The sequence below is a fragment of the Loxodonta africana genome, chromosome 4 (genome assembly GCF_030014295.1).
Source record: "Loxodonta africana isolate mLoxAfr1 chromosome 4, mLoxAfr1.hap2, whole genome shotgun sequence".
Lineage (NCBI taxonomy): Eukaryota > Metazoa > Chordata > Mammalia > Proboscidea > Elephantidae > Loxodonta > Loxodonta africana.
The window spans coordinates 146,852,431-146,876,824 of NC_087345.1; the positions used below are offsets into that span (position 1 = coordinate 146,852,431).

The window sequence follows — 24,394 nt, forward strand, 5'->3', positions numbered from 1 at the left end:
CTCTATGGGGCAGTTCTACTCTGTCCTATAGGGTCACTATGATTCGGAATCGACTTGACGGCAGTGAGAGGTGAGCAAGAGATAGGTGAATTGAAATGGATATTGTGTTAGTAAGAGGAAGAATGAGTATTAATTTTATTTACTTTTTACTTTCTAATACGTTACAGAAGTAACCCATGCTCATAGAAAAATTTAAAGACTGTGAAAGTGTTTATAGTTAGAAGTAAAAGTCTCCTGCCTCAACCATTCTTTCTCCTTTCCTTCCAGAACTTTTCTACGTGCATGCAGACCCATGCATGTGTCTAATTTTTGAAATTTTTTTTCATTTTACAGTGTGATTTAATTTTAGATATACTGAATTTGACATTGTCACTGGAGATTTCAGTACAAAAAAAATCCTTTAGACTGTTGGAAATTGGGAACTGGAGTTTAAATAAGATGGTTTAACTAAAAGACGTAAAGACCAGCTAAGGGTAGGGATAGGAAAAACTCCCTTTCACAAAGAAAATCTCAGTATATCTACCTTTTTGTCTGGGTATTAACACCATACCACTCTCTATCCATTTTATTTGGTGTCTTCTAATTACATTTTAAAATTTATCTATCAATTACCTTTATGATCTAAGTCTTTCCTTGTAGATGTTCTTGGATTTTATAAATTGATTCAGTGATATAATTCATTTAACAAATATTTATTGCGTGACAACTAGATGCCAGCCACTGTTTTAGGTTCCAGAGATATATCTGTGAATAAACAGAGAAAATGTAATGGACATTTGCACGGTCAACAGATCATTGTAGATACTTGATAGTAAGAATAGTCACAGTAATATTTATTGAGGATTCACTGTGACAGCCACTGTTCCAGATGCTTTTGACTGTCAATAAACTACCTTTGACATTTGTCCTAAACTTTTTTAGCTGACTTTTAGTGTGAATCGTCTGTGTTGTTCTGGTTGGTTGTCAAATCATATTTAAAATTGACTTTAAGAATCAGCTTTCCAACTTATTTAAATAATATGGTGTTCTGTTTAAAATATATTAAGGTTCTTTCCAATAACTAAGTCTTAAAGGCATAGTATATCTGATTATGAGCTGCATATTTACTTAATATTTCTTTCTTAATATTTTTTAAAATACTCATTGAGTCTTCCTTGAAATGATTTTATTTCCTTTTGACGTTGTTTCAGACGGCCGAACTGACCCAATTTTGGATGATGTTGGTGAAGCTTTCCAGCTTATGGGGGTTAATCTTCATGAACTAGAAGACTATATTCATAATATTGAACCTGTCACTTTCCCACATCAAATTCCTTCATTTCCTGTTAGCAAGAACAATGTACTTCAGTTTCCTCCACCTGGAAGTAAAGATGCAGAAGAAAGGAAAGAATACATTCCTGATTACATGCCACCCATTGTGTCTTCTCAAGAAGGTTTGTGATTTATTTGTTTCTTACTCATGTATTTGTGACTATATTAATGAATTTTTAATCTTCTGTGCTTTCTGATAAAATGCTGGGCCAACACAGAAATCCTAGAAATGCAATCAAAATATTTTAGTGTTATTTGCAAATCATTCTAACCCCTAAGCCAACAAATGTGCAACTGGCATCACCAGGCAGAATCATGGCTTATAATCAAGGTTATGTCTAATGAGGCATTTGTTGACTTTGTAAAATTTAAGTAGGGGAGAACAGGATGTGACCACAGAGAGAAGCCTTTCAATAGACATACTATATGAGAAGGAGATGTTAAATTAGAAAACCTTTGAAATGTGAAGAAAAATTTAGTCCTTTCTTTCCCCCTCACTATTAATATAAGTTGGGCACTATTGCTGTATACTGGGAACAGTGAGTTGTTGTCAACGTTGACTGAAATGCAGGTTCAGCTCCATTTTTTATGATGAGTAGAAATATTTATTGTTTGGTCATAAAGAATTTTTTTATTATAAATCAATAACTAATCAGGCACAGTGTGTGCAGTCCCATTGCAGAGTTTCTTTTCTCCTTGCATGATTTTGCATGTTGATCATTTAGGTTCACCAAGATACCAAACAGATACATAAGTAATTTGTAATCTCTAATGCAGGTACAAATATATTTTCTTGTAAAAAAAAAAACAAAAAACAAAAAAGTTACAACTCTTTTCTTATAACCTCCTGTTTCACTTTAATAGCATTTTGAAATGTTACCTATTAGTTGCATTAGTTTAGAATTAGAGTTGACTGTTTACAATCTCTGTATCAGTGTTGCCTCATCTGAAAAACTGGGAAACATTGAACCTACGTTGAAGGGATTTATTGTACATTGGCAGACCATCATCAAACACTCTGTATCTTAGGTGCAGTGGGCTCTACTGAGTAGTACTAGTGCTGTTAAGTACTGTAAATGTGCAGAAAATCGATCACTGCATCTGCGCTTAGTAATAGCCATGATAGATGTGGAAAGGGATTGTTTTAACCTTTTGGGGAGTTTAATTCTCTGGTTTGAGCCCCTTGGGAAGTAGATTCAGTTGACAGCTTAGCACTTCACCACTTTGAGTTCTTGAAGATTTAATACTGACGGAAAAAACCTGAAAGCAACAATCTGTAGCTCCAGGGCTTTAGGACAGTGCTTTGTACAAAGCATGCCTTCAGTAAATATTCTTGAACTTAGTTAAGTAATACACTATTTGTAGGGTCTTGACTGCAGAAGTTCCTTATTTCTCCTCCTTTTTAGGTCTTCTAAATTATTAACAGCCAGGACTTGGAAACCTACAGATGTACTTCAGTCATTCCCAACTTCCTTTAGCAACTGCTTGAAGTTCTGTATTACCCCCCTATTGAATTTATTTGTATTTGTAGCTTGTATTACCTGAGCAAACCTTACTGTTTATAACCCCTTGTATAAAGTAGTTCTCTTTAAATACATTTCTTCATTTCAGTGTGTTTTTAATCTTCCCCCAAACCAAACCAAACCCATTGCCATTGAGTCGATTCTGACTCATAGCAACCCTGTAGGACAGAGTAGAACTGCCACATAGGGTTTCCAAGGCTGTAATCTTTATGGAAGCAGACCACCACATTTTTTTTGTCCTGCGGAGTAGCTGGTGGGTTCAAACTGCCAGCCTTTCTGTTAGTAGCCAAGCGCTTGACCATTATGCCCCAAGGGCCCCTGTTTTTGTTTTTGATCGTAGAAACCTATATTTGTTACAACTTCTTTAAATGTAATGGCTATATGATTATTTTCTTTAAAAATATAACAAATATATTTAAATACCAATGTTCTCAAAGAAGGATTTCTTGGACACAGGCTTGATAGTACCTGGATTGAAAATAACTGTTTTCTTTTACAGAGAGGAAATGGATTTTATTCAAGTAATCCTAGAAATTTCCTTTTTTGCTACTGTCATTAAATATGATTTATTAAGCATCCTAGACATCTTCATAATAGTGCTACATTATTAATCCATGATATGTCTCTGTGTACTTTGAGAATTAATCTTTGTATGGCCCTGAAAGTTTTAGCTGAAAGCCATCTGGAATTACACAAAATTTGTAATTGTGCTTAGAAAGCATGAATGGTAATCAAATGCTGTAAGAAAACTTGAGGCTTTTTGTAGGAGATAAGTAAAAAACACTAGTAACTAAGTAGCCGGGACATCAGTAATTCTTAGAATTGTCTTTTATATTGATGATTTTAACTAAAGCTTAATAGGTAAGAGTTATGTGCATTATTAAATGGCATGTGATGGAGCCAAAACTACTATCTTAACCACTTTTAAAATTTTAGTCTATATTCTCTGCCTGTTGAGCTTTCTGTTTTGTGATTTGCCTGTCTTTCTGTCTCCTTTTGTGCCTTCTATTAAATAGCTGAATGGTTTAATTTTTTGTTTTTTAATTGGACTGAAATGAACAAAATTGATTGAATCTTAGTACTTGGCTCATGCATACTTTCATCGTTGGCCTGTGCATGGCCTGTACTTATTTATTTGGACAGTTATTTAATTAGTTATTTTTAGTAATGGAATAAGCCCTTAACAAACACACTACCTAAAACCAAAGCTAGTACTTCGGTAATAATCTACATTTAACCATTTTGTCCCTCTTGTTTATTTTTATGGAATGCAAATAGTACACAGTAAACTCCTCTAAAGTGTTGTGGTTATCCTATATAAACACTGCCAAGGAAGTGTAACTAAGGTATCAGATTTATATTGGGTAGTAAAGAAATGTGAAAAACAAATTTGTTGATTTTTAGATACTGATTTCTATCTGAAATTATTGCAGTACGTTTTTGGATTTCTCTTCTGGATTATTTGAAGCAAAGGAAGAATCTTACTTCAGCTGAAGTTTTATGTAATATAGGTTGTAAAGATTTTAAGAGCAAAATAATATAAAGCCTTGAGAATGCTGCTTTTCTTTTTTTCAGCTAATGCTTACGGATTCTCTAAGGAGCAGAAATATTGCTGATTCATAAGATATGCCTGTGGCTCATAAGGCTCATAAGGAATGCAGTAGGTGATAGCAAGTACGATCTGATGGTTATCAAAACCCTTTTCCCTTGTTCATGGGAAGCGGATATAAAATGCAGTCTTACAGTTACCGTTTTTCTGGTATAGCCATGCAAGTCAACTTAGCAAGTTACTTACAATTTTAAATATTTTTTTCATGTGTACAGTGTATTAGAAAGTTCCTAGTATTCTGGTTAGTGGCACAAAGTATAGTACAGAGGTTAACAGTTTTAACAATAACAACTGGTTACCAACTTTCTTTATTTCCTTTTATTTCTTTAAGAGCCACAGATAGAGTCAGACTTTGGTCATAAAATATTATTAGCGAAGTACCGATATGGGGCTACCCTGTATCGGGCATTCTACTCGGTTCATGTCAAAAGAGCATTTGAATACCTCTTCTATGCCTGTTATATCTGATTATATGTATAGAAATGAGAACTCTCTGAAAATATTTTATAAATGCACATTTTTGCTTGAACTATTACAATTTTGATGGCTGGTACCAAGCGTGTTTTATCCAAGAACATTCTCTCCCCAGCTTGCCATACATATTTTAGGATTCACACCAATACCATATTTTTTGCTCCCTCCCCCACCCAGAGGAATATCTGAAAATAGTATGCTATGCCTAAGTCATGGCTTGGTTTTCAGAGTAGGGTCGCTAGATCACTAACTAGGCTTTGAAGTTCTTCTGGATGGTCTGTTGGTTGGTCTAAAATGCTTGCCCGCGGAAGAAAGGAGAGAAATAGAAACCATTTACTCTTTTTTTCTTACGGCAGTAAATTTACTAACATCAGCCTAACAAACTTGGTAAACATACTGTGATGCTGCTACTTTTGAGATGTCTGTGTTTTTTGTTCTTGTTTTTATTTTAAATAGACTTTTTCAGAACACTGTTAGACTTACTTAAAAATTGAGAAGATAGTACAGAAAGTTCTCTTACACCTTGCACCCAGTTTCCTTATTATTAACGTTTTACATTAGTATGATGTATTTGTTACAGTTCATGAACCAGTATTGATACCTTCTCATTAACTAAGTAAGTCTTTGCTTTATTCAGTTTCCTTAGTTTTTATCTAATGTCCTTTATCTGTTCCTGGCTCCCATCCAGGATACCACATTATATTTAATTGTCATGTCTCCTTAAGCTCCTCTTGGCTGTGACAGTCTCTCAGACTTTCCTTGTTTTTGACTACCTTTACACTTTTGAGGATTATTGGCCTGATGTATTGTAGAATACCCTTCCATTGGCATTTGTCTGATGTTTCTCAAACATGATTCAACTGGGGTTATGGGTTTTTTAGGAGGAAAACTGCAGAGGCGAAGTGCATTTTCATCACATCATATCTAGGATACATACTATGTACCTGATTGATCAACAAGGTTGACGTTGACCTTGATCACCTGGCTGAGGTGTCAGATTCCTCCACAGTAAAGTTAATAATTTTCCTACCTTTCCATTCTGTACTCTTTGGAAGGAAATCATTCTGTGCAGCCCACACTTAAGGAATGGGTTGTTATGCTCCCCCTCTTTGAGGGTGGAGTATCTACATAAAGTATTTGGAATTCTTCTTCATGGGAGATTTGTATATTCTTTCCTAGAGGTTTCTAGTTTTATTATGAAGCCCTTTTAAAAAGTAAAAATTCACAATTTGAAAAAAATCAACAAAATCGAGCATTGTTGAAAAAAATTAAATGTATTTTAATTACTATTTTTATTTAAATATATTTCAATTAAGTATATTAAGTATAAAATAAAAACTCCCCCCTCACTTTCCTCATACTCATATTTCCCAAGGATAACCTTATTTAACAGGTGTGAATCCTTTTAAATTTTTTTATGTGAAATTTTTTTTTTAGATAAATATTTTATTGTGCATTAGGTGAAAGCTTATGAAGCAAATCAGTTTCCCATTTAATAGTTTGTACAGACAGTGTTCCATGACGTTGGTCATGACAGTGTGTCAGCACTCTCCCTATTTCTGTCCTAGCTTCCTTGTTTCCTTTGTCTTGATCTTCTACCACTTCTTGCCTTTTCGTTTTTGTTTTTGGGCAGATGTTGCCCTTTTGATCTCATATAACTGATTGTTCTAAGGAACATGTTCCTTTCAGGTGTTATTGTTTATTTTATGGGCCTATGATTTGGCCAAAAGGTGGTCTCTGCGAATAGCTTCAGTTCCAGTTCAGAAGGGTGTCTTAGGGCCATAGTTTCAGGGATTCCAGCAGTCCGTGTCAGACCAGTAAGTCTGGTCTTCTTTGTGAATTTGATCTTTTGTTCTACAGTTTTAATGTGAAATGTTTTGATTCCTTAGACTGAAGAATCTGTGTCCAGTACCTCTCAAACAACTAAAATCTGTCTTCTACTCCTATCATTCTCTTGAAACAGCTTTCACTGAGATCACCAGTTACTACCCAATTCCTGAGCTCATGGAAATTTTTAACCTTACTGAGCTTCTTTTTGGTGGTGGGGAGGGGGGGCGGGCGGATAGCTTAATTATATGGTAAAATACTTCTGTAACCACCTCCTACATTAAGTAATAGAACTTTATCAAGTAACCCAGAAGCCCTCCATGTACCAAATCTCAGACACAGCCCTCTAATAATAACTACTGTCTTGACTTTATAGTAATCACTTCTTTGCTTTTCTTTATACTTTTATCACCCAAATGTATATCCTTAGATACTTTAATCACCGTTCCCCCCCCCCTTTTTTTTTTTACTTTACATGTCTTTTAAGTCTCTTTTAATCTACAGGTTACTCTGTGCCCCCTTCCCCCCAACTCAATCCTTTTCATTTTCTTACAATTTATTTGTTGACTTATAGGATTTTTAATAGTTTGGATTTTGCTGATTGTGTACTTACAGTTCAGCATGTTGCCTTTTCCTCTGTATTCCCTGTAAATTGGCAGCTGGAATCTGAGGCTTCATCAAACTCAGGTCAGATACCTTTGGCAAGACTATAGGCAGTGTTGTGTTCCTTCATTAAAAAAAAAAAAAAGAGGCCAATAATGCCTGGTTTTCACTTTTTTAAAAAATATTAGCAGTGTTGTTGTTCAGTGCCGAGACCCATTAATTCATTAGGGGGTTGCAAAGTAGTGATAGCTTATCTTCTTTGTTTTGTTTGTTTGTTTTTTATTCTTTGGAATAATTTTATAAAGAAATCTTTTCCCTTATCTACTCTTTGGTTACTTAGTGGTATAGTTCATATAGGGAAAGCAGGATAAATGCTTGATTCTTTCATTTTATATACCCAGTTTTCAAGGTAATGAGTTGATTAGAAGGTGAATAATTAGCTTTTAAAAAAATATATCGTTATGAACTCATAGATTTAAACATATTTGATAAGTTTCAATCATTGCAATTGTTACTCTTATTTCAGCTTCAGATTGTCCCATATTTGGCCAATGGAAACTTCTTTTATCTGATTCTGAGCCCTTTTGATGTGGCATTGGTAGTATTTGATAGCTTCCATGCTATCTGATGTATCAATATGTTCCAGGACCATCTCATACATTCTTGCCACACACTTGGAATCAGTCATTTTTTTCAAGAAGTCCTGGTTTCTTGAGAAACAGCATTGCAAGTCTGCAATCTGGCTGGTAGAGATACTTATTACAACTCAGTTGGTCATTTTTTCTAGGCAGTAAGTAAATAAATATTTATATTCATGTGTATATACATAGATGCATGTGGAGAAAGAGAGAAACCCTCATGAGTTCGTACGGATATTTCCAATTTAAATTCAGGGCTATGGGGTTTTTTCTTTTTATATTAGTAAAGTACTGTCACCTATATCAAGAATTCTGGTTCTCAGGGACAAGGAAAATGATAGAAATATTCTATAGTTACTTATTTGGTTTAGCCCAGATTATACATACAGTACAAGTGTTACTGAAACACGTAAAAATACATTGTTGTTTGCTAATCGTATCACTCACCCCAGTTTTCTATGATTGTACTATATGTACCCATAACCCATTGCCGTCAGTCAATTCCAACTCATAGCAACCCTAAAGGACAGAGTAGAACTGTCCCGTCAAGTTTCCAAGGAGCTCCTGGTGGATTCAAACTGCTGATCTTTTGGTTAGCAGCCACAGCAATTAACCACTACGCCACCGGGGTTTTCCACTATATGTACACTCTCAGATTATATAGCTACTTTCTTGAGTTCTGTCACTTCATTTCTGAGGGTTTCTAGTTTTTATTTATGTGGTTCTTTCCTGCCTTTTGGATTATTTTGAAGTAGAATGTTTCACTTTTCATCTGTTTTTTGAGTACTGTGTGTTTTTCTCGTAAACTTTCATTGTCTTTAGGGTATAGAAATTTGTATGTGAATACAGTTTTTCTGAACATTTAGAAGGAGGTTCAGGGTAGTTTTTCTAACTTAACAGTGCTCCCTCTTCTGGTTTTGTGTAGTGCTTAAAAATATGGTAGCTTGCTTTCTTAGATTTCCTGTCTCTCTTTTCTTCCACCACTTATATCTGGATCTTTTCTTTCCTTAATGTCAGTTCCCCTTTTGCTGCTCAATTTTTTCTCCAATCCCAGCAGTTTCTTTGCAGTGGGGCTCTATTCTGGAAGGGAGTAGTGAAGGGGCAGATTTGAAAGCTCATGAGGCTGACTTTTCCAGCCCCTTCGCATCTCACCACAGCCCCCGTTTATTCACACATTCGTGAAGTGGGTAAAACCCTTTCCAGCTTTAGCCCCCATTCTCAAATTGGCCTGCTAGACTTTCCAGTGACTGACTACCTGTTGGCTATTTTGGTGTTCTCTTCCCTCAGGTCAGTCTCCACACTGCTTTTCACTATTTTCCCCTGCCTCAGATGGATAACACTCGGACCTTGTGGGTCTCAGTGGTTTGTTCCCGCCTGTTTGTATTTTGGGGTCAACCCTGGTGGTGTAGTAGTTAAGAGCTGCAGCTGCTAACCAAAAGATCAGCAGTTTGAATTCATCAGGCGCTCCTTGGAAACTGTATGGGGCAGTTTTACTCTGTCTTATAGGGTGGCTATGAGTCGACATCAACTTGACGACAATGGATTTGGGGTATACTTTGTCACTTAGTTATGTTGTTTGGTGTATTTTAATGTGGCAATTTGGGACGATCCAAAAACTGCATTGCCGTAGCTGTCATTTTCTTCCCAGGATTCCCCTATTGAACCATTTAGCTGCATTTATCACTGTTGAATACTCCTTGAAACTACTCTGACCTCTTTTCTTTAAGCGATGTTATACTCTCTTAACTCTTTTATATGATCGATTCATTCTTTGTACCTTTCCATGGACTCATCTTCCTTGACTCCTCTACCTTTAAAATGTAATAGGTCCCTAAAATTTTACCCTTGACTTACTGCTTGTCTCACGTTACACATTTTCAATGTGTGATCTCAGCCACGCTCTTGGTTTCAACTACCATCTGTATGCTGATGACTCTCCAAACTATATCTCCATATCAGACCCTTCAGACTTATATATGCAGTTGCCAGTCGGCCATTTCCAGATTTTCCACAGACATCTCAAACTCGCTATGTCAAAGACTACATTATCTTTCCCTTAATACACCTGTATTACCTTTCTCAGTTGTTGCCACCCAGTCACTTGAGCTAGAAATCTTAAGAGTTGTCTTTGTCCTTTTTCCTCCTCCTTCTCCTTCCCCATAATCAATTGTGCTATCACTCCATTTGTTTAGGCCTTTCTCTCTTCACTGAACTGTCCTCATCTTCCACAAGAAACTATTTAACAAAAATTTAATGTGTTCCATAGTATATTTGCTTTCCTACTGCTTACAGTTAAAGTGAGCAACTTTGTTTTTTTTTTTTAAGGAAAAGCAAAAGTGTCTGTGGAGAGAGGTTTTCTTTTTTTCATTCATAATGAAAATACCTTTAACCATTCTAGCAAAAAGGTGTTCATTCTCGCAACTTAATTACCAGTTGAATAGAAGAATGTTAACGAGAAAATTTACACTGCTTTTCAATCACTAAAATACTAATATCTGTATTTATTTGCAAGTAGAAATATATAAGCAGCCTTCAAATAATTTATCCTTGATATGACGTGATGTGAATACCCGTAAAGGTAGGTGCTATTATCATTCCCACTTTATATAAGGATAAATTGATGTTCAAAAAAAATGAGAGAATTAACTCATTTAGTGTTACATTGTGAATTGGGAGTAGAGCTGGGTTAGAATTTAGTTCATTCCAGCCTGACCCAAGTCATGGCCTTTTCAATCACCTCATATGCACGTGAAAGCTGGTCAATAAGAAAGGAAGATTGAAGGAATATTGATGCATTTAAATTGTGAAATGCATGAAAAATATTGACCGTACCGTGGACTGCCAGAAAAACAAATCCGTTTTGGAGGAAATACAGCCAGAATGTTACTTAGAAGTGAGCCTGGCGAGATTTCATCTTGCTTGCTTTAGAGACATCAGGAAAGACTAATCACTAGAAAAGGCCATGATATTTGGTAAAGTGGAGCATCAGCAAAAATGAGGGAAACCCTCCATGAGATGGATTGACACAGTGGCTGCAACAACGGGTTCAAACATGCTAAAGATTGTGAGGATGGTGTAGGACCAGACAGTGTTTCAGTCTGTTATACATAAGGTTGCCGTGAGTCAGAGCTGACTCAATAGCAACAACACCACTATGGGAGTCCCTGGCATAAACAATTAATGTCCTTGGCTGCTAACCAAAAGGTTTGAGGTTTGAGTCTTTAGCGGCCCCCCCAGAAGAAAGATCTGGCCGTCTACTTCCAAAAAATCAGCCATTGAAAGCCCTATGGAACACAGTTTTACTCTGACACACATGGGCTTGCCATGAGTCAGAATCAACTTGATGGCAACTGTTTTTTTGTTTTGTTTTGTTTTACTATGTGTCAGGTCCTGCACAAGGAACTGATGGAGATAGATGAATAAGATGTAATTACCTCCACACTTTTGGCCTTTCTTTCTGTAATGTTGGAAATTGGCTTGGGCTGGACATTTCTAAACATAATAGCATCGTTACCAAGACAGTTTTCTCTCTCTCACTCTCTCTCTTTTTTTCTGGAGCTGTGATTTTATTCTTTTAAAAAATTTTTTTTGTTGAGCATATACACAGCAAAACATAACACCGATTCAACAGTTTCAGTGACATTGATTACATTCTCTGAGATATGCAACCATTCTCACCCTCCTTCTCTGAGTTGTTCCGCCCTCATTAACATAAACCAACTGCCCCCTAAGATTCCTATCAAATCTTTTGAGTTGCTGTTGTCAATTTGATCCTATACCAAAAAAAAAAAAAAACCCACTTTTTTTTTTTTTTTTTACAGATAGTTCTTAAAAAAGCATAATGCTCAATGAGCCAGTTTTCTTAATGGGCAGGCTGTCAAAATATCTCCTGGTAATGGGGGGAACCTGGCCCTTTCCTGGGGCACCCCCCTCTACTAGGGTGCAAGGGGAACATCCTAGGCTTACACCTGTGCCCTCCTCCCTCACCCTGCCTGCTGCTGGTGGAAGTGGTGTCTTTGTTTCTGGACACTTCCACTTCTTTTCACATTGAAATCAAGTTAATAATAAAGTTTTTCACTGTAAAAAAAAAAGAAATCTCCTGGTCACTTGTAGTCTCACCTTTGCTGGCCTCACCCAGGCCTAGTCTCTCTCTATTTGAGTATGGTACTGCCCCTCCCTTGGCCCTTTCAGACACCTTCAGCTCCATTACCTTGTAGGGCTGGAGTGCAAAAGTCTGAGGAAGTTATTCTGCGTATCCAGGGTAGTTGCTTAGAGGCATTATTTTATTGGTTTGTTTTTCTTAATCCTATAGAATCTGAACCAAAAGTTTGCATTTGAAACTATTTCGAGGGTTGGTATGTCATAACTTGCTTATGATGTTCACTACAAATTTCTTAGCATAACTTATAGGACTCTCCATCATCTGACTTCGGCCTACTTTACCTATTAATTTCTTGCCACTCATTGCTTCATGCTTCATGCTACTCCAGAATCTTTAAATTGCTTGTATTTCCCAGAAGGAACTACATGCCTCTGTGTCTTTATTCGCTCTGATTTGGAATTCTCCTCCTTCTGCCATGCCTACCTCTAGCTCCCTTGAACTCCCATATGATACTAATCTCTACCATTGCACTTAATATATTTTGTTATAATTACTGGGTTTATCTCCAGAATTTACACTGGTCTTGCTTCCTCTTTAAATCCTATATTCATTCTCCGTTCTACGTTTTTTGCATAAAACTTTTAGTCCTGCCATTCTACCTGAGAGTTAAATTCCAGACATGGAGAAAGTTGCTAACTGCTACCCCTAGGGAAATTTGTTTAAAAAATAACCTTTCCAAAGTAATGTAAGTGTTAAGTAACAGAGATGGCAATTGAATTCCAGGTTTCTTAGTCTTAGCCCTCAATTTTTTCATTCATTCATTACCCTGGCATTATTCTCAGAGCACAGGTATAAAAACCTTGACAGGTATAAAAAGTTGACTCTTCAACTTTTGTGTTTTTTCCCACTTTCCCAACTGACTTGAATGCAGCATTTTTTTTTTTTTTAATCATGTTTTGATAACATTTTATTTGATTCTTTTGCTCAGGTTACTTTTTCTACTAATTATCCTTAGAAGTGGTTTTCTACCTACAGCATAAGCTTTAAGTTAGGTATCTTAAAAATAGGAATCTCTCTTTGCATTCAAACCAGCAAAATTAACTTTTAAGTGGAGGTGCATATGTTTCAGAATAGAGAGTGAAAGTAACAGTTTACACATGCCTGGTTACATTTTAAAGTAAACTTTGCCAAAATTCTCTTCATTACTAGTAAATTTTTCCCTTCAATATGTCTGAATGAAAAAAACAAGATTATATTTCTAATGTTATAATGATATAGTTTCTTTGTTTCTAAATCAACAAATTAACCATATCATATATTAAAAAAGGAAATATTTTCATATTTTACTTACTCCAACCACCAAATTTATCTACTTCTTCCTTCCACGCATCCAGAACAGGGAGGAAAAAAAAATGTCCTTTAATTTTTTTTTCTAAATTTTAAACTTTTCAGAAATTTAACATCTTTGTTATCCTCAGTTAGTTTTCTTGGGAAATATCCTATCCATGTGCATGTGTCTGTGTGTGTGAGAGAGAGAGAAAGAAAGGGAGGGAGGGAAGGAAGGGAGCTGGGATAGAGGGAGGGAGGGCAAAGAAGGAGTGGTGTTAAGGAGGACTGGGGCATTAAATGCTACTTAGCTGGCTTGATACAAATCCCCAGAGTTAGTACCTTTGTCAAAAGTTAGGATTTACTGTCTTTCTTGAATTTTAATTTTATCTGTAATAGTATAGTAATTGTGATATACTTAACCAATTATGTGATATAGTTACATAGTGCTTTCCTATTTTAGATAATAGCAATTTATTTGCTTTCTTTAGGTGGTTGCACACTGTTCCTGTGTTGTGGGTGCTTAGGTGAAATTAAAAGCGCTTTTTAAATTTTATTCATTCATCAAATAACTGTGGAATAGAGAATACTGTATGCCAGATGTGCTGCTTATTTCTATAGATAACATGGGTGAACAAAAAAACAAAGAGCCATTTTGCCTTCCTAGATTTTGCAGTTTACTTGGGGAAAGGAAGATTTAGATTAGTATTTATATATTATTTTAAATTGTAATTTGGGATATTTGAGAGAAAACAGCGTTCTCTAAAACATATCAGAGTTTCTAACCTAGTATGCTATAAGGAATAAGGGAACCAATAGATATTTTTTAAGTAGCTGGGATAAGATGATTGAATTTGTAAATTTCGGTGGTAATAAGAAGGATGGACTCGAGAGAGGATATACCATTGGAAGAGAAATACAGCTTGTTGCAGTCATGCTGGTGAAAGATGATGAGGGCCTGGATTTTGACTGTGCTGAGATGTATAGAAAGGGCCAGATTTCAGAGGTATTTAATAGGATTTGGTCATGTAGAGAGAAGCCAAGATTTCAAGCCTGGGAGACTGGTCAACTGATGTAAATGTCCAAATATTCAGACCTTAAATAGACTAGCATAATCTGGAGTTAAAATTTAGAGTGGATATCATATCCCTCAGACAGTCTGCTATTTATTTATTTAAAATAGGAATTATTTAATTATTTTAAAAAGTTTTTTATTGTACTTTAGATGAATGTTTACAGAACAAACTAGTTTCTTATTAAACAGTTAGTACACATATTGTTTTATGACATTGGTTAATAACCCCAAGACATGTTAACACTCTCCCTTCTCAACTTGGGTTCCCTATTACCAGCTTTCCTGTTCCCTCATGCCTTCTAGTCCTTGTCCCTGGGCTGGTGTGCCCCTTTAGTCTCATTTTGTTTTATGGGCCTGTCCAATCTTTGGCTGAAGGGTGAACCTCAGGGGTGACTTTATTACTGAGCTGACGGGGTGTCCAGGTGCCATACTCTCAGGGTTTCTCCAGTCTCTGTCAGGCCAGCAAGTCTGGTCTTTCCTTCTGAGTTAGAATTTTATCCTACATTTTCTCCAGCTCTTTCTAGGACCCTCTATTGTGATCCTTGTCAGAGCAGTCAGTAGTAGTAGCCAGGCACCATCTAGTTTTACTGGACTCAGTCTGGTGGAGGCCGGGGTAGATGTTGTCCATTAGTCCTTCAGACTAATCTTTTCCTTGTATCTTTAGTTTTCTTCATTCTTTCTTGCTCTCGAAGGGGTGAGACTAGTGGAGTATCTTAGATAGCCACTTACAGGCTTTTAAGACTCCAGACACTGCTCACCAAAGTGGAATGTAGAACTTTCTTTATAAACTATGTTATGCCAGTTGAGCTAGATGTTCCCTGAGAACATGGTCCCCACAGCCCTCAGCCCAGCAATTCGGTCCCTCAGAGAGTCTGGATGTATCTGTGGAACTTCCGTAACCTTGCCTTGTACAAGTTGTGCTGGTTTCCCGAGTATTGTGTACTCTTACCCTTCACCAGAGTTACCACTTATCTATTGTCTATTAAGTGTTTTTCCATTCCCACCCCTACCCTCCCTCATAACCATCAAAGATTGTTTCTTTTGTGTGTATACCTTTTCGTGGGTTTTTGCATTAATGGTCTCATACAATATTTGTCTTTTTGTGATTGACATTTCTCTCAGCATAAAAAACCAAAACCAAACCCATTGCTGTCTAGTTGATTCCGACTCATAGCGACCCTATAATGTCCTCCAAATTCACCTGTGTTATGAGGTGCTTCACAGATTCATCGTTATCCTTTATTGTTGCATAATACTCCATCGTGTGTATGTACCACAGTTTGATTATCCATTCATCTGTTGATGGGCATCCAGGTTGTTTCCATCTTTTTGCTATTGTGGACAGTGCTGCAGTGAACATGGGTGTGAAGTGCCTATGCATGTGACAACTCTTATTTTTCTAGGATATATTCCTAGAGTGGGATTGCTGGATCATATGGTATTTCTATTTCTAGCTTTCTAAGGAACCGCCATATCCTTTCCCAAAATGGTTGTATCATTTTCCATTCCCACCAGCAGTGCATGAGTTCTGATCTCCCTGTAGTCTCTCCAACATTTGTTATTTCCTGTTTTATTGATTTGTACCAGTAATGCCTGGGTGAGATGGTGTCTCATTGTGGTTTTAATTTGCATGTCTCTAATGGCTAGTGATTGCAAGCATTCCCTCATGTGTCTGTTGGCCACGTGAGTGTCTTCTTTGGTGAACTGTCTGTTCATTTCCTTTGCCCATTTTTTAATTGGAATATTTGTCTTTTTGTTGTAAAATTGTTGGATTTTCTTAGAGATTACACCTTTGTCTGATTTATAATAGTCAAATTTTTTTCCCCAGTCTGTAGGTTCTCTTTACTCTTTTGTTGAAGACTTTTGATGAGCATGAAACCCTGGTGGTGTAGTGGTTAAGTGCTATGGCTGCCAACCAAAGGGTCGGCAGTTCGAATTCTCCAGGCGCTCCTTGGAAACTCTATGGGGCAGTTCTACTCTGTCCTGTAGGGTCGCTATGAGTCAGAATCGACTCAATGGCATTGGGTTTGGTTTGGGTTTTGGTTTGATGAGCATAAGCGTTTAATTTTTAGAAGATTCCAGTTATCTAGCTTATCTTCTGGAGGTTGTGGATTGTTGTTTGTGGTTTGTATCTTGTTAATGACGTGTATTAGGGCCTCTAGTGTTGATCCTACTTTTTCTTCTATGAACTTCACAGTTTTTGGCTTTATATTTAGGTCTTTGATCCATTTTGAGTTAGTTTTTGAGTATGGTGTGAGGTATGGGTCCTGTTTCATTTTTTTTTGCAGATGAACATCCAGTTTTGCCAGCACCATTTGTTTAAAAGACTGTCTTTTCCCCATTTGATGGACTTTGCGCCCTTGTCGAAGATCAGGTGACCATAGGTGGATGGGTTTACACCTTTGTTCTCAATTCTGTTCCATTGGTCAATGTATCTGTTTTTGTACCAGTACCAGGCTGTTTTGACTACTGTAGTTATATAGTAGGTTCTGAGGTCAGGTAGTGCGAGTCCTCCTACTTCATTTTTCTTCAGTAGTGCTTTACTTATCCAGGGCTGCTTCTCTTTCTATATAAAGTTAATGATAGGTTTTTCCATCTCTTTAAAGAATGTTGTGGATATTTGCATCAGGATTGCATCGTATTTGTAAATCTATTTGGGTAGAATTGTCATTTTCACAATGTTGAGTCTACTTATCCATGAGCATGGTATGTTTTTCCATTTATGTAGATCTCTTGGTTTCTTGCAAGTAGTGTTTTGTAGTTTTCTTTGTTTAGGTCCTTTATGTCCCTGGTTAGATTTATTCCTAAGTATTTTATTTTTTTAGGGGCTATTATAAGTGGTATTGTTTTCCAGATTTCCTTTTCATTGTTCTCTTTATTGGTGTATAGGAATCCAACTGATTTTTGTATGTCTATCTTGTATCCTGCTTATTTTTATCTTGTATCCTGCTTATCTGCTGAATCTGTTAATTAGTTCCAGTAGTTTTCTCATGAACTTTCTTGGGTTTTTTACATATAGTATCATATCATCCACAAATAAGGACAATTTAACTTCATTACCAATTTGGATGCCCTGTATTTTTTCTTGCCTTATGGCTCTAGCTAGAACTTCCAGCACAATGTTAAATAGGTGTCTTGTTCCTGTTCTCAAGGGGTATGTTTTCAGCATCTCTGTGTTAAGAATGATGTTGGCCATTGGTTTTGCATAGATGCCCTTTATTATGTTGAGAAATTTCCCTTGTATACCTATTTTATTGCGTTTTTCTCAGAAATGGGTGTTGGACTTTGTTGAATGCCTTTTCTGCATCAATTAAGATGATCATGTGATTCTTTTTTCTCCTTTTATTTATGTGGCAGATTATGTTGATTGATTTTCTAATGTTGAACCATCATTGCATACCTGGTATGAATCCTGCTTGGTCATGGTGTGTGTGTATATATAATATATATATACATATATGTATGTATATATATATATATTTTTTGATAGGCTGCTATTGGCTAGAATTTTGCTGAGAATTTTTGCATCTATATTCATGAGAGATATTGGTGTGTAATTTTCTTTTTTGGTGATGTCTTTGCCTGGTTTTGGTATCAGGGTTATATAGCACTAGGTGCACACATCAAAAAAGAAGAAAGGGACTGGCTTCGTAGAATGAATTCGGCTTCCTTTTCTGTGTTCTGAAAAAGTTTGAGTAGTACTGGAGTAAGCTCTTCTCTGAATGTTTAGTAGAATTCTCCAATGAAGCCATCTGGGCCAGGGTTTTTTTTGTTTGTTTGTTTGGAGTTTTTTAAATTACCTTTTCAATTCCTTCTCTTGTTATGGGTGTGTTCAGATTTTCAACATCATTTTCTGTTAGTTTGAGTAGGTAGTGTGTGTGTAGAAATTTGTCCATTTCCTCCAGGTTTTCAAATTTGTTGGAGTATAGTTTTTCATAATAATCTGTTATGATCTTTTTTATTTCAGTTGGCTCTGTTGTGATGTCCCCCATTTCAATTCTTACTTGGGTTATTTGCATCCTCTCCTGTTTTTCTGTTATCAATTTGGCCGGTGGTTTGTTGATTTTGTTGATCCTTTCAAAGAACCAACTTCTGGTTTTGTCGATTCTATTTTTCTGTTGTCTATTTCATTTATTTCTGCTCTGATCTTTATTATTTCCTTTCTTCTGGTGGCTGCGGGCTGCTTTTGCTGTTCTCTTTCTATTTGTTCAAGTTGTGTAGCTAATGTTTTGATTTTGTCCCTTTCTTCTTTTTTGATGTGTGCACCTAGTGCTATAAATTGACCTCTGAGGACTGCCTTTGCTGTGTCCTGAAGGTGTTGGTGTGATGTGTTTTCATTCTCGCTTGATTCTAGGAATTTTTTTATTCCATCTCTGATTTATTCTGTTACCCAGTGGTTTTTAAGCAGGGTGCTATTCAGTTTCCATGTAATTGATTTTTTTCCCTTGCTCTTCTTGTTTTGAATTTCTACTTTGATGGCGTTGTGATCAGAAAGATCCTTTGGATTATCTTAGTGTTTTGGATTTTATTGAGGGTTGCTCTTTGGCCTAAAATGTTCTCTCTTCTGGAGAACGTTCCATGTGCATTGGAAAAAAATGTGCACTTTGCAGCTGTTCAGTGGAATGTTCTGTATATGTCTATGAGGTGAAGTTGGCTGATTGTGCCATTAGGTCTTCTGTATCTTTGTTGAGTTTCTTTCTAGATGTTCTGTCCTTGACCAAGAGTGGTGTGTTGAAGTCTCCTACTATTATTGTGGAACTGTCTGTTTCTCTTTTCACTGCCATTAGAGTTTGTTTTATGTATTTTGGAGCCCTGTCATTGGGTGCGTAGATGTTTATTATGGTTAAGTCTTCATGATGGATCATCCCTTTAATCATTATATGGTGCCCTCCTTTGTCTTTTATGGCAGATTTTGTTTTAAAGTCTGTTTTATCTGAGATTAGTATGTTCTTTTTTGGTGGTTATTTGCTTGATATGTATTTTTCCATCCTTTGATTTTTAATAAATTTACAGCTTTGCTTCTGAGGTGTATCTCTTGTTGACAACTTATTGATGGATCCTGTTTTTTTCATCTATCCTATCACTCTCTTTCTCTTTTTGGGTGCATTTAGGCCATTTACATTCAGTGTAATTATTGATAGGTGTGAGTTTATTGCTGTCATTTTGTAGTGCTTTTTTGTGTTGCTAACATTTTCTTTACTTTCTTGTGCTGAATTCTTTTTGTTTGTGGATTTCTTTTGTTTCTGTAGATTTAGTTTTTATTGAGACTTTATTGATTTATTTTTCTTTATTTTGATGAGTGGGTTTGTTAACTTTCTTTGTTGTTACCTTGAAATTTACCCTTATCTTCCCAGGTTTGAACAAGTCTGTTATTCTTTGGTATTGCCTTTCCTTCTTCTCCATTAGAAAGTTCTATACCTGCACTGTGCATTCCCTCTTTTATTGTTCTGATGTTGTTGTCATTTACAGATTAACCTCTCTGATTCCCTGTTGTAATTCTTTTGGTTTTGGATAGTCCTTGCGAGTTCATTTCCCAGGTTGGTATCTGGCTGGTACAATCTTGCACCCTAGATTCAGGCTGTGGCCTGATGTTGTTTGTTCTCAGACCGAAGGACTTCCTTTAATAATTCTTGTATGTTTGGTTTGGTTTTTACATATTCCCTTAATTTGTATTTATTGGGGTATGTCCTAATTTCACCATTATATTTCAATGGGAGTTTTGTAGGATATATTATTCTTGGTTGGCAGTTTTTTTTCTCTCAAGGTGTTGTATATGTCATACCATTGCGTTCTTCCCTGCATGGTTTCTGCCACATAATCAGAATTTAGTCTTATTGTTTCTCCTCTATATGTGACTTTTTGTTTTTCTTGAGCTGCTCTCAGGATTTTTTTTTGCCTTAGGTTTTAGTGAGTGTGATTATGATATGCCTTGGTGATTTTGGGGGTGGGGTCCATCCTATATGGGGTTTGTCGAGCTTCTTGGATGGGCATCTTTTTATCTTTCATGATATTAGGGAAGTTTTCTGTCAGCAGTTCTTCAGTGATCCTTTCTATGTGTTTCATTTTCTCCCCCTGTTCTAGAACTCCGATCACTTGTAGGGTTTTCCTTTTGATTGATTCCCACATAATTCTCAGGGTTTCTTCATTTTTCTTTGTTCTTTTTTTTAATTTTTCCTCAAACACAGTTGTATCCAAGTGCTTGTCTTCAATTTCTCTGATCCTGTCTTCCATCATTTCAAACCTGCTCTTCAGCCCTTCTATGACACTGTCCATTTCTGAAATCTTGCTGTTTATCTTTTGAATTTCTAATTGTTGTTTTTGTATGATTTCTAGTTGTGAATTCATTTTGGCATTTTGTTCCTGTATTATTTTCCTGAATTCTTCTATTTTTTGGTCTGTATTTTCCATGCATTTGTATGCCTTTTCACTAAATTTGTCTGTTTTTTCCTCCTTTTTGTCTGCTTTTTGTTTAAACTCTTGGATAGCTCTGAATATTATAGATTTGAATTCCCTATCTGAATCCTAGTGCCTTTTCTTCTACTGGAAAGTCATCCAGTATTTTTATTTTGGATGCCTACTGGAACCATCAAACATATTTTTTAATATGTTTTGGTGCTGTCAGCTGTCTTCAGGACATTCAGTAGTCATTTTCTTCATTTATTGGTTGTAGATCTCTTCGTTTCACTCTGCTTTTTTGTTTTATTTGGTTATGTCTGACCAGGAGGGCTGTGCGTTCTTTTGTTGTTGCCTTGTTTGTGGTCACGAAACTTTTCACCTTCTTGTCAATGGGCAGGGCCAGTCACCCAGTTATGGTGCAAAAGGGCAGGTCCAGCTGAAGAGGAGCATCTGGGATGGGTTGTTTGTGGCACGTACTTGGGCTGACAGGGCAGGCCGGGAATCTCTGCTACGCAGGTTCCGATAGGCCGTGCCTGTGCTGCTCGGGGGTGTGATGTTCAGCACACAGTTCAGGTAGGTAGGAAGGAGGGGAGAGGTTTTTTTTTGTTGTTGTTCTGTTTTTGATAATTTTTATCGTGCTTTAAGTGAAAGTTTACAAATCAAGTCAGTGTCTCACACAAAAACCCATATATACCTTGCTACACACTCCCAGTTACTCTCCCCCTAATGAGACAGTCCGCTCTCTCCCTCCGCTCTCTCTTTTCATGTCTATTTCGCCAGCTTCTAACCCCCTCCACCCTCTCATCTCCCCTCCAGGCAGGAGATGCCAACATAGTCTCAAGTGTATACCTGATCCAAGAAGCTCACTCCTCACCAGCATCCTTCTCCAACCCATTGTCCAGTCCAATCCATGTCTGAGGAGTTGGCTTCAGGAATGGTTCCTGTCCTGGGGCAACAGAAGGTCTGGGGGCCATACCACTGGGGTCCTTCTAGTCTCAGTCAGACCATTAAGTCTGTTCTTATGAGAATTTGGGGTCTGCATCCCACTGCTCTCCTGCTCCCTCAGGGGTTCTCTGTTGTGTTCCCTGTCAGGGCAGTCATCGGTTGTGGGCGGGCACCATCTAGTTCTTCTGGTCTCAGGGTGATGTACTCTCTGGTTTATGTGGCCCTTTCTGCCTCTTGGGCTCGTAATCACCTTGTGTCCTTGGTGTTCTTCATTCTCCTTTGATCCAGGTGGGTTGAGACCAGTTGATGCATCTTAGATGGCTGCTTTCTAACCTTTAAGTCCCCAGATGCCACTCTTCAAAATGGGATGCAAAATGTTTTCTTAATAGATTTTGTTATGCCAATTGACTTAGATGTCCCCTGAAACCATGGTCCCCAGACCCCTGCCCCTGCTACGCTGGCCTTCAATGTATTCAGTTTATTCAGGAAACTTCTTTGCTTTAGGTTTAGTCCCATTGTGCTGACCTGAGGGGAGAGGTTTTGATGTCTGGAGCTAATATGGGTATGGGGAAGAGGAGAGAGAAACAGGAGCCAAAAAAAAAAAAAAAAAAAAAGAGTGCTAAGAGAGCTTGCTGTTGTAATGGAGAGATGAGAAACTTAGAAATGGAGAAAAACAAAAAGGAAGAAAGAAAAAAAAACTAGATGAAAATTTGGAAGAAAGAGAAGACAAGTCCCCAGGGTTCCCACCAATGCAGCTGCAAAAATCGAGTAAATAGCTCTCAGGCTGTGAAATATAGCCTGGCTAGAAGGATATAGATGTCACACAGTGCCAGGTATTCTGGAGACAGGAAATAAAGGTTAAGTATAGAAAGATGAGAACTGAGAAATGAAGAAAGACAGAAAGGAAAAAAGAGAAAAAAAGAAAGAAATGTGGCCGCGCAGATTGGGGGAGTGGCTCCTAAGCCGTGCATTGGAGCCCAGCTAGAAGAGATTCCCAAGCTGTGAAAAGAGAAAGAAAATAAACAAAACAAAGCAAAAAAAAAAAAAAAAAAAAAAGCCTTGGGAATCCCATCAGTGTGGTGTCGTGGGCCAGGGCAGTGGTTCCCCAGTCGAATGTTGCTTAACGCACTTTCAAGAGGAAGCGGAGAGGGCACACGGAGCCAGATGTTCGAGAGAAAGGAGGGGGAGGCTCTGGGATGCACAGTGAGGGGAGGTGGTTACCAGGTGCTCTGCCTCCTGCTGGGAGCTCTGTGAAGCTACTTCCCCATGCTCCCTGTCTACTGATCTCTTACAGGAGTCCAAGATGGTGAATTTGTGCTGTGTTAACTCATAGGGGACTCTGCACATATCTCTCCTCGTTCTCTGTTCTCTTTCAGTTTCTTATTCCATTCCATGCTTGCCTGAGTTCTTTCTTAATTTGGCACTTCAGGTTGCAGGTCTGATGTTTGTCTCTGTTTTGCTTAGTTTTTCAGGTCTTTGCTGTGGAGGGAAGACGTGGTGCTTCTGTCTATGGTGCCTTGTTGGCTGGAAGTCCTAATGAATTATTTTAGAAAAATAGGAATCAGGTAGAGTTCGAGATTATATAATATTGGAGGAACCGGGAACATAGACTTTGTTCTTACTGAGCGTACCAGAGCCGCTTGCTTTAAAAAAGATCAGCTGGTGATCTAGTTTATTTACTGAATGCCCATTATGTGTCAGGCACTTTGCATCCAACATTGCAAAGGCTCCCTTTCATTGATTTCAGTTTAGTGAGTACCTTTAAAGATCGTTTTGGACTTCAGCTTAAATAGTGGATAAGTGAGATGCTACTCTACCTGTCCCAGGTAAATGGCACTTCCATATGGCACAAGGTTCATTGACTCACACCCTGAAGACCATACCATAATTCAAAACTTTATAAAACTGGTTGATTTTGAGAGGAATAAATGATTATACATGTGTATGTGCAAGTTGTATTGCCCAGATCTTTACAGAAACTTTTTAGTTTCTGTATGTCTTTTCCATGATTTTTGGTGGTGGACTTTAGTTTTACTCTTCTGCTTCTAGCAACTTTTAATCAACTTTTTGTAACACTTAAATATATTTAAGATTCTTGAATTTTATGTAATACTTAAATGTAGTTGTAATCTAATTTTACATAATACTTAAATGTAGCTGTAATCTAATTTTACGACAAGAAAAAGCAATACACCTTTTTCTTGCTCTTTTTTTACTGTGAGCATTGTGATGTTATGTTACAGTGTTAATTGTTGATGTTATTTTGTGCTTAATACAGTGCCACATGTATCATTAGCATTCATCATTTCTCTCATGTAATCAGACTTGGCTTAGGTTTATAATTCATTTTTTATCCAGTAAACCCAAAAACAAACCTGTTGCCTTTGAGTCAATTTTGACTCATAGTGACCCTATAGGACAGAGTAGAACTGCCCCATCTAGTTTCTAAGGAGTATTTGCTGAATTCAAACTGCCGACCTTTTGGTAGGCAGTCAAACTCTCAACCACTATGCCACCAGGGTTTCCAAATATTGCATAGTAAAAATGTGATGTTTAAATACACTG

At 37.1% G+C, this 24,394-nt stretch overlaps 1 protein-coding gene and 1 long non-coding RNA gene across 4 annotated transcripts in view; both read left to right on the forward strand.

The window, feature by feature from the left end:
• TAF3 (TATA-box binding protein associated factor 3) overlaps window positions 1-24,394 on the forward strand; it is a 245,935-nt gene that overhangs the window by 2,847 nt on the left and 218,694 nt on the right. For 2 of the 3 annotated variants that reach the window (XM_003410589.4, XM_023548937.2), the window contains exon 2: window positions 1,191-1,433. In XM_003410589.4, the coding sequence (XP_003410637.1) occupies window positions 1,191-1,433 (243 nt within the window). Of the gene's footprint in view, window positions 1-1,190; window positions 1,434-24,394 lie in introns of those variants that run through there. The other variant, XM_064284839.1, reaches the window with a different exon arrangement.
• Window positions 6,969-24,394, forward strand: part of LOC135231269 (uncharacterized) — a 29,736-nt gene continuing 12,310 nt past the window's right edge. The window contains exon 1 of the long non-coding RNA XR_010321950.1: window positions 6,969-23,394. This is a non-coding gene — a long non-coding RNA (uncharacterized LOC135231269). The remainder of the gene's footprint in view (window positions 23,395-24,394) is intronic.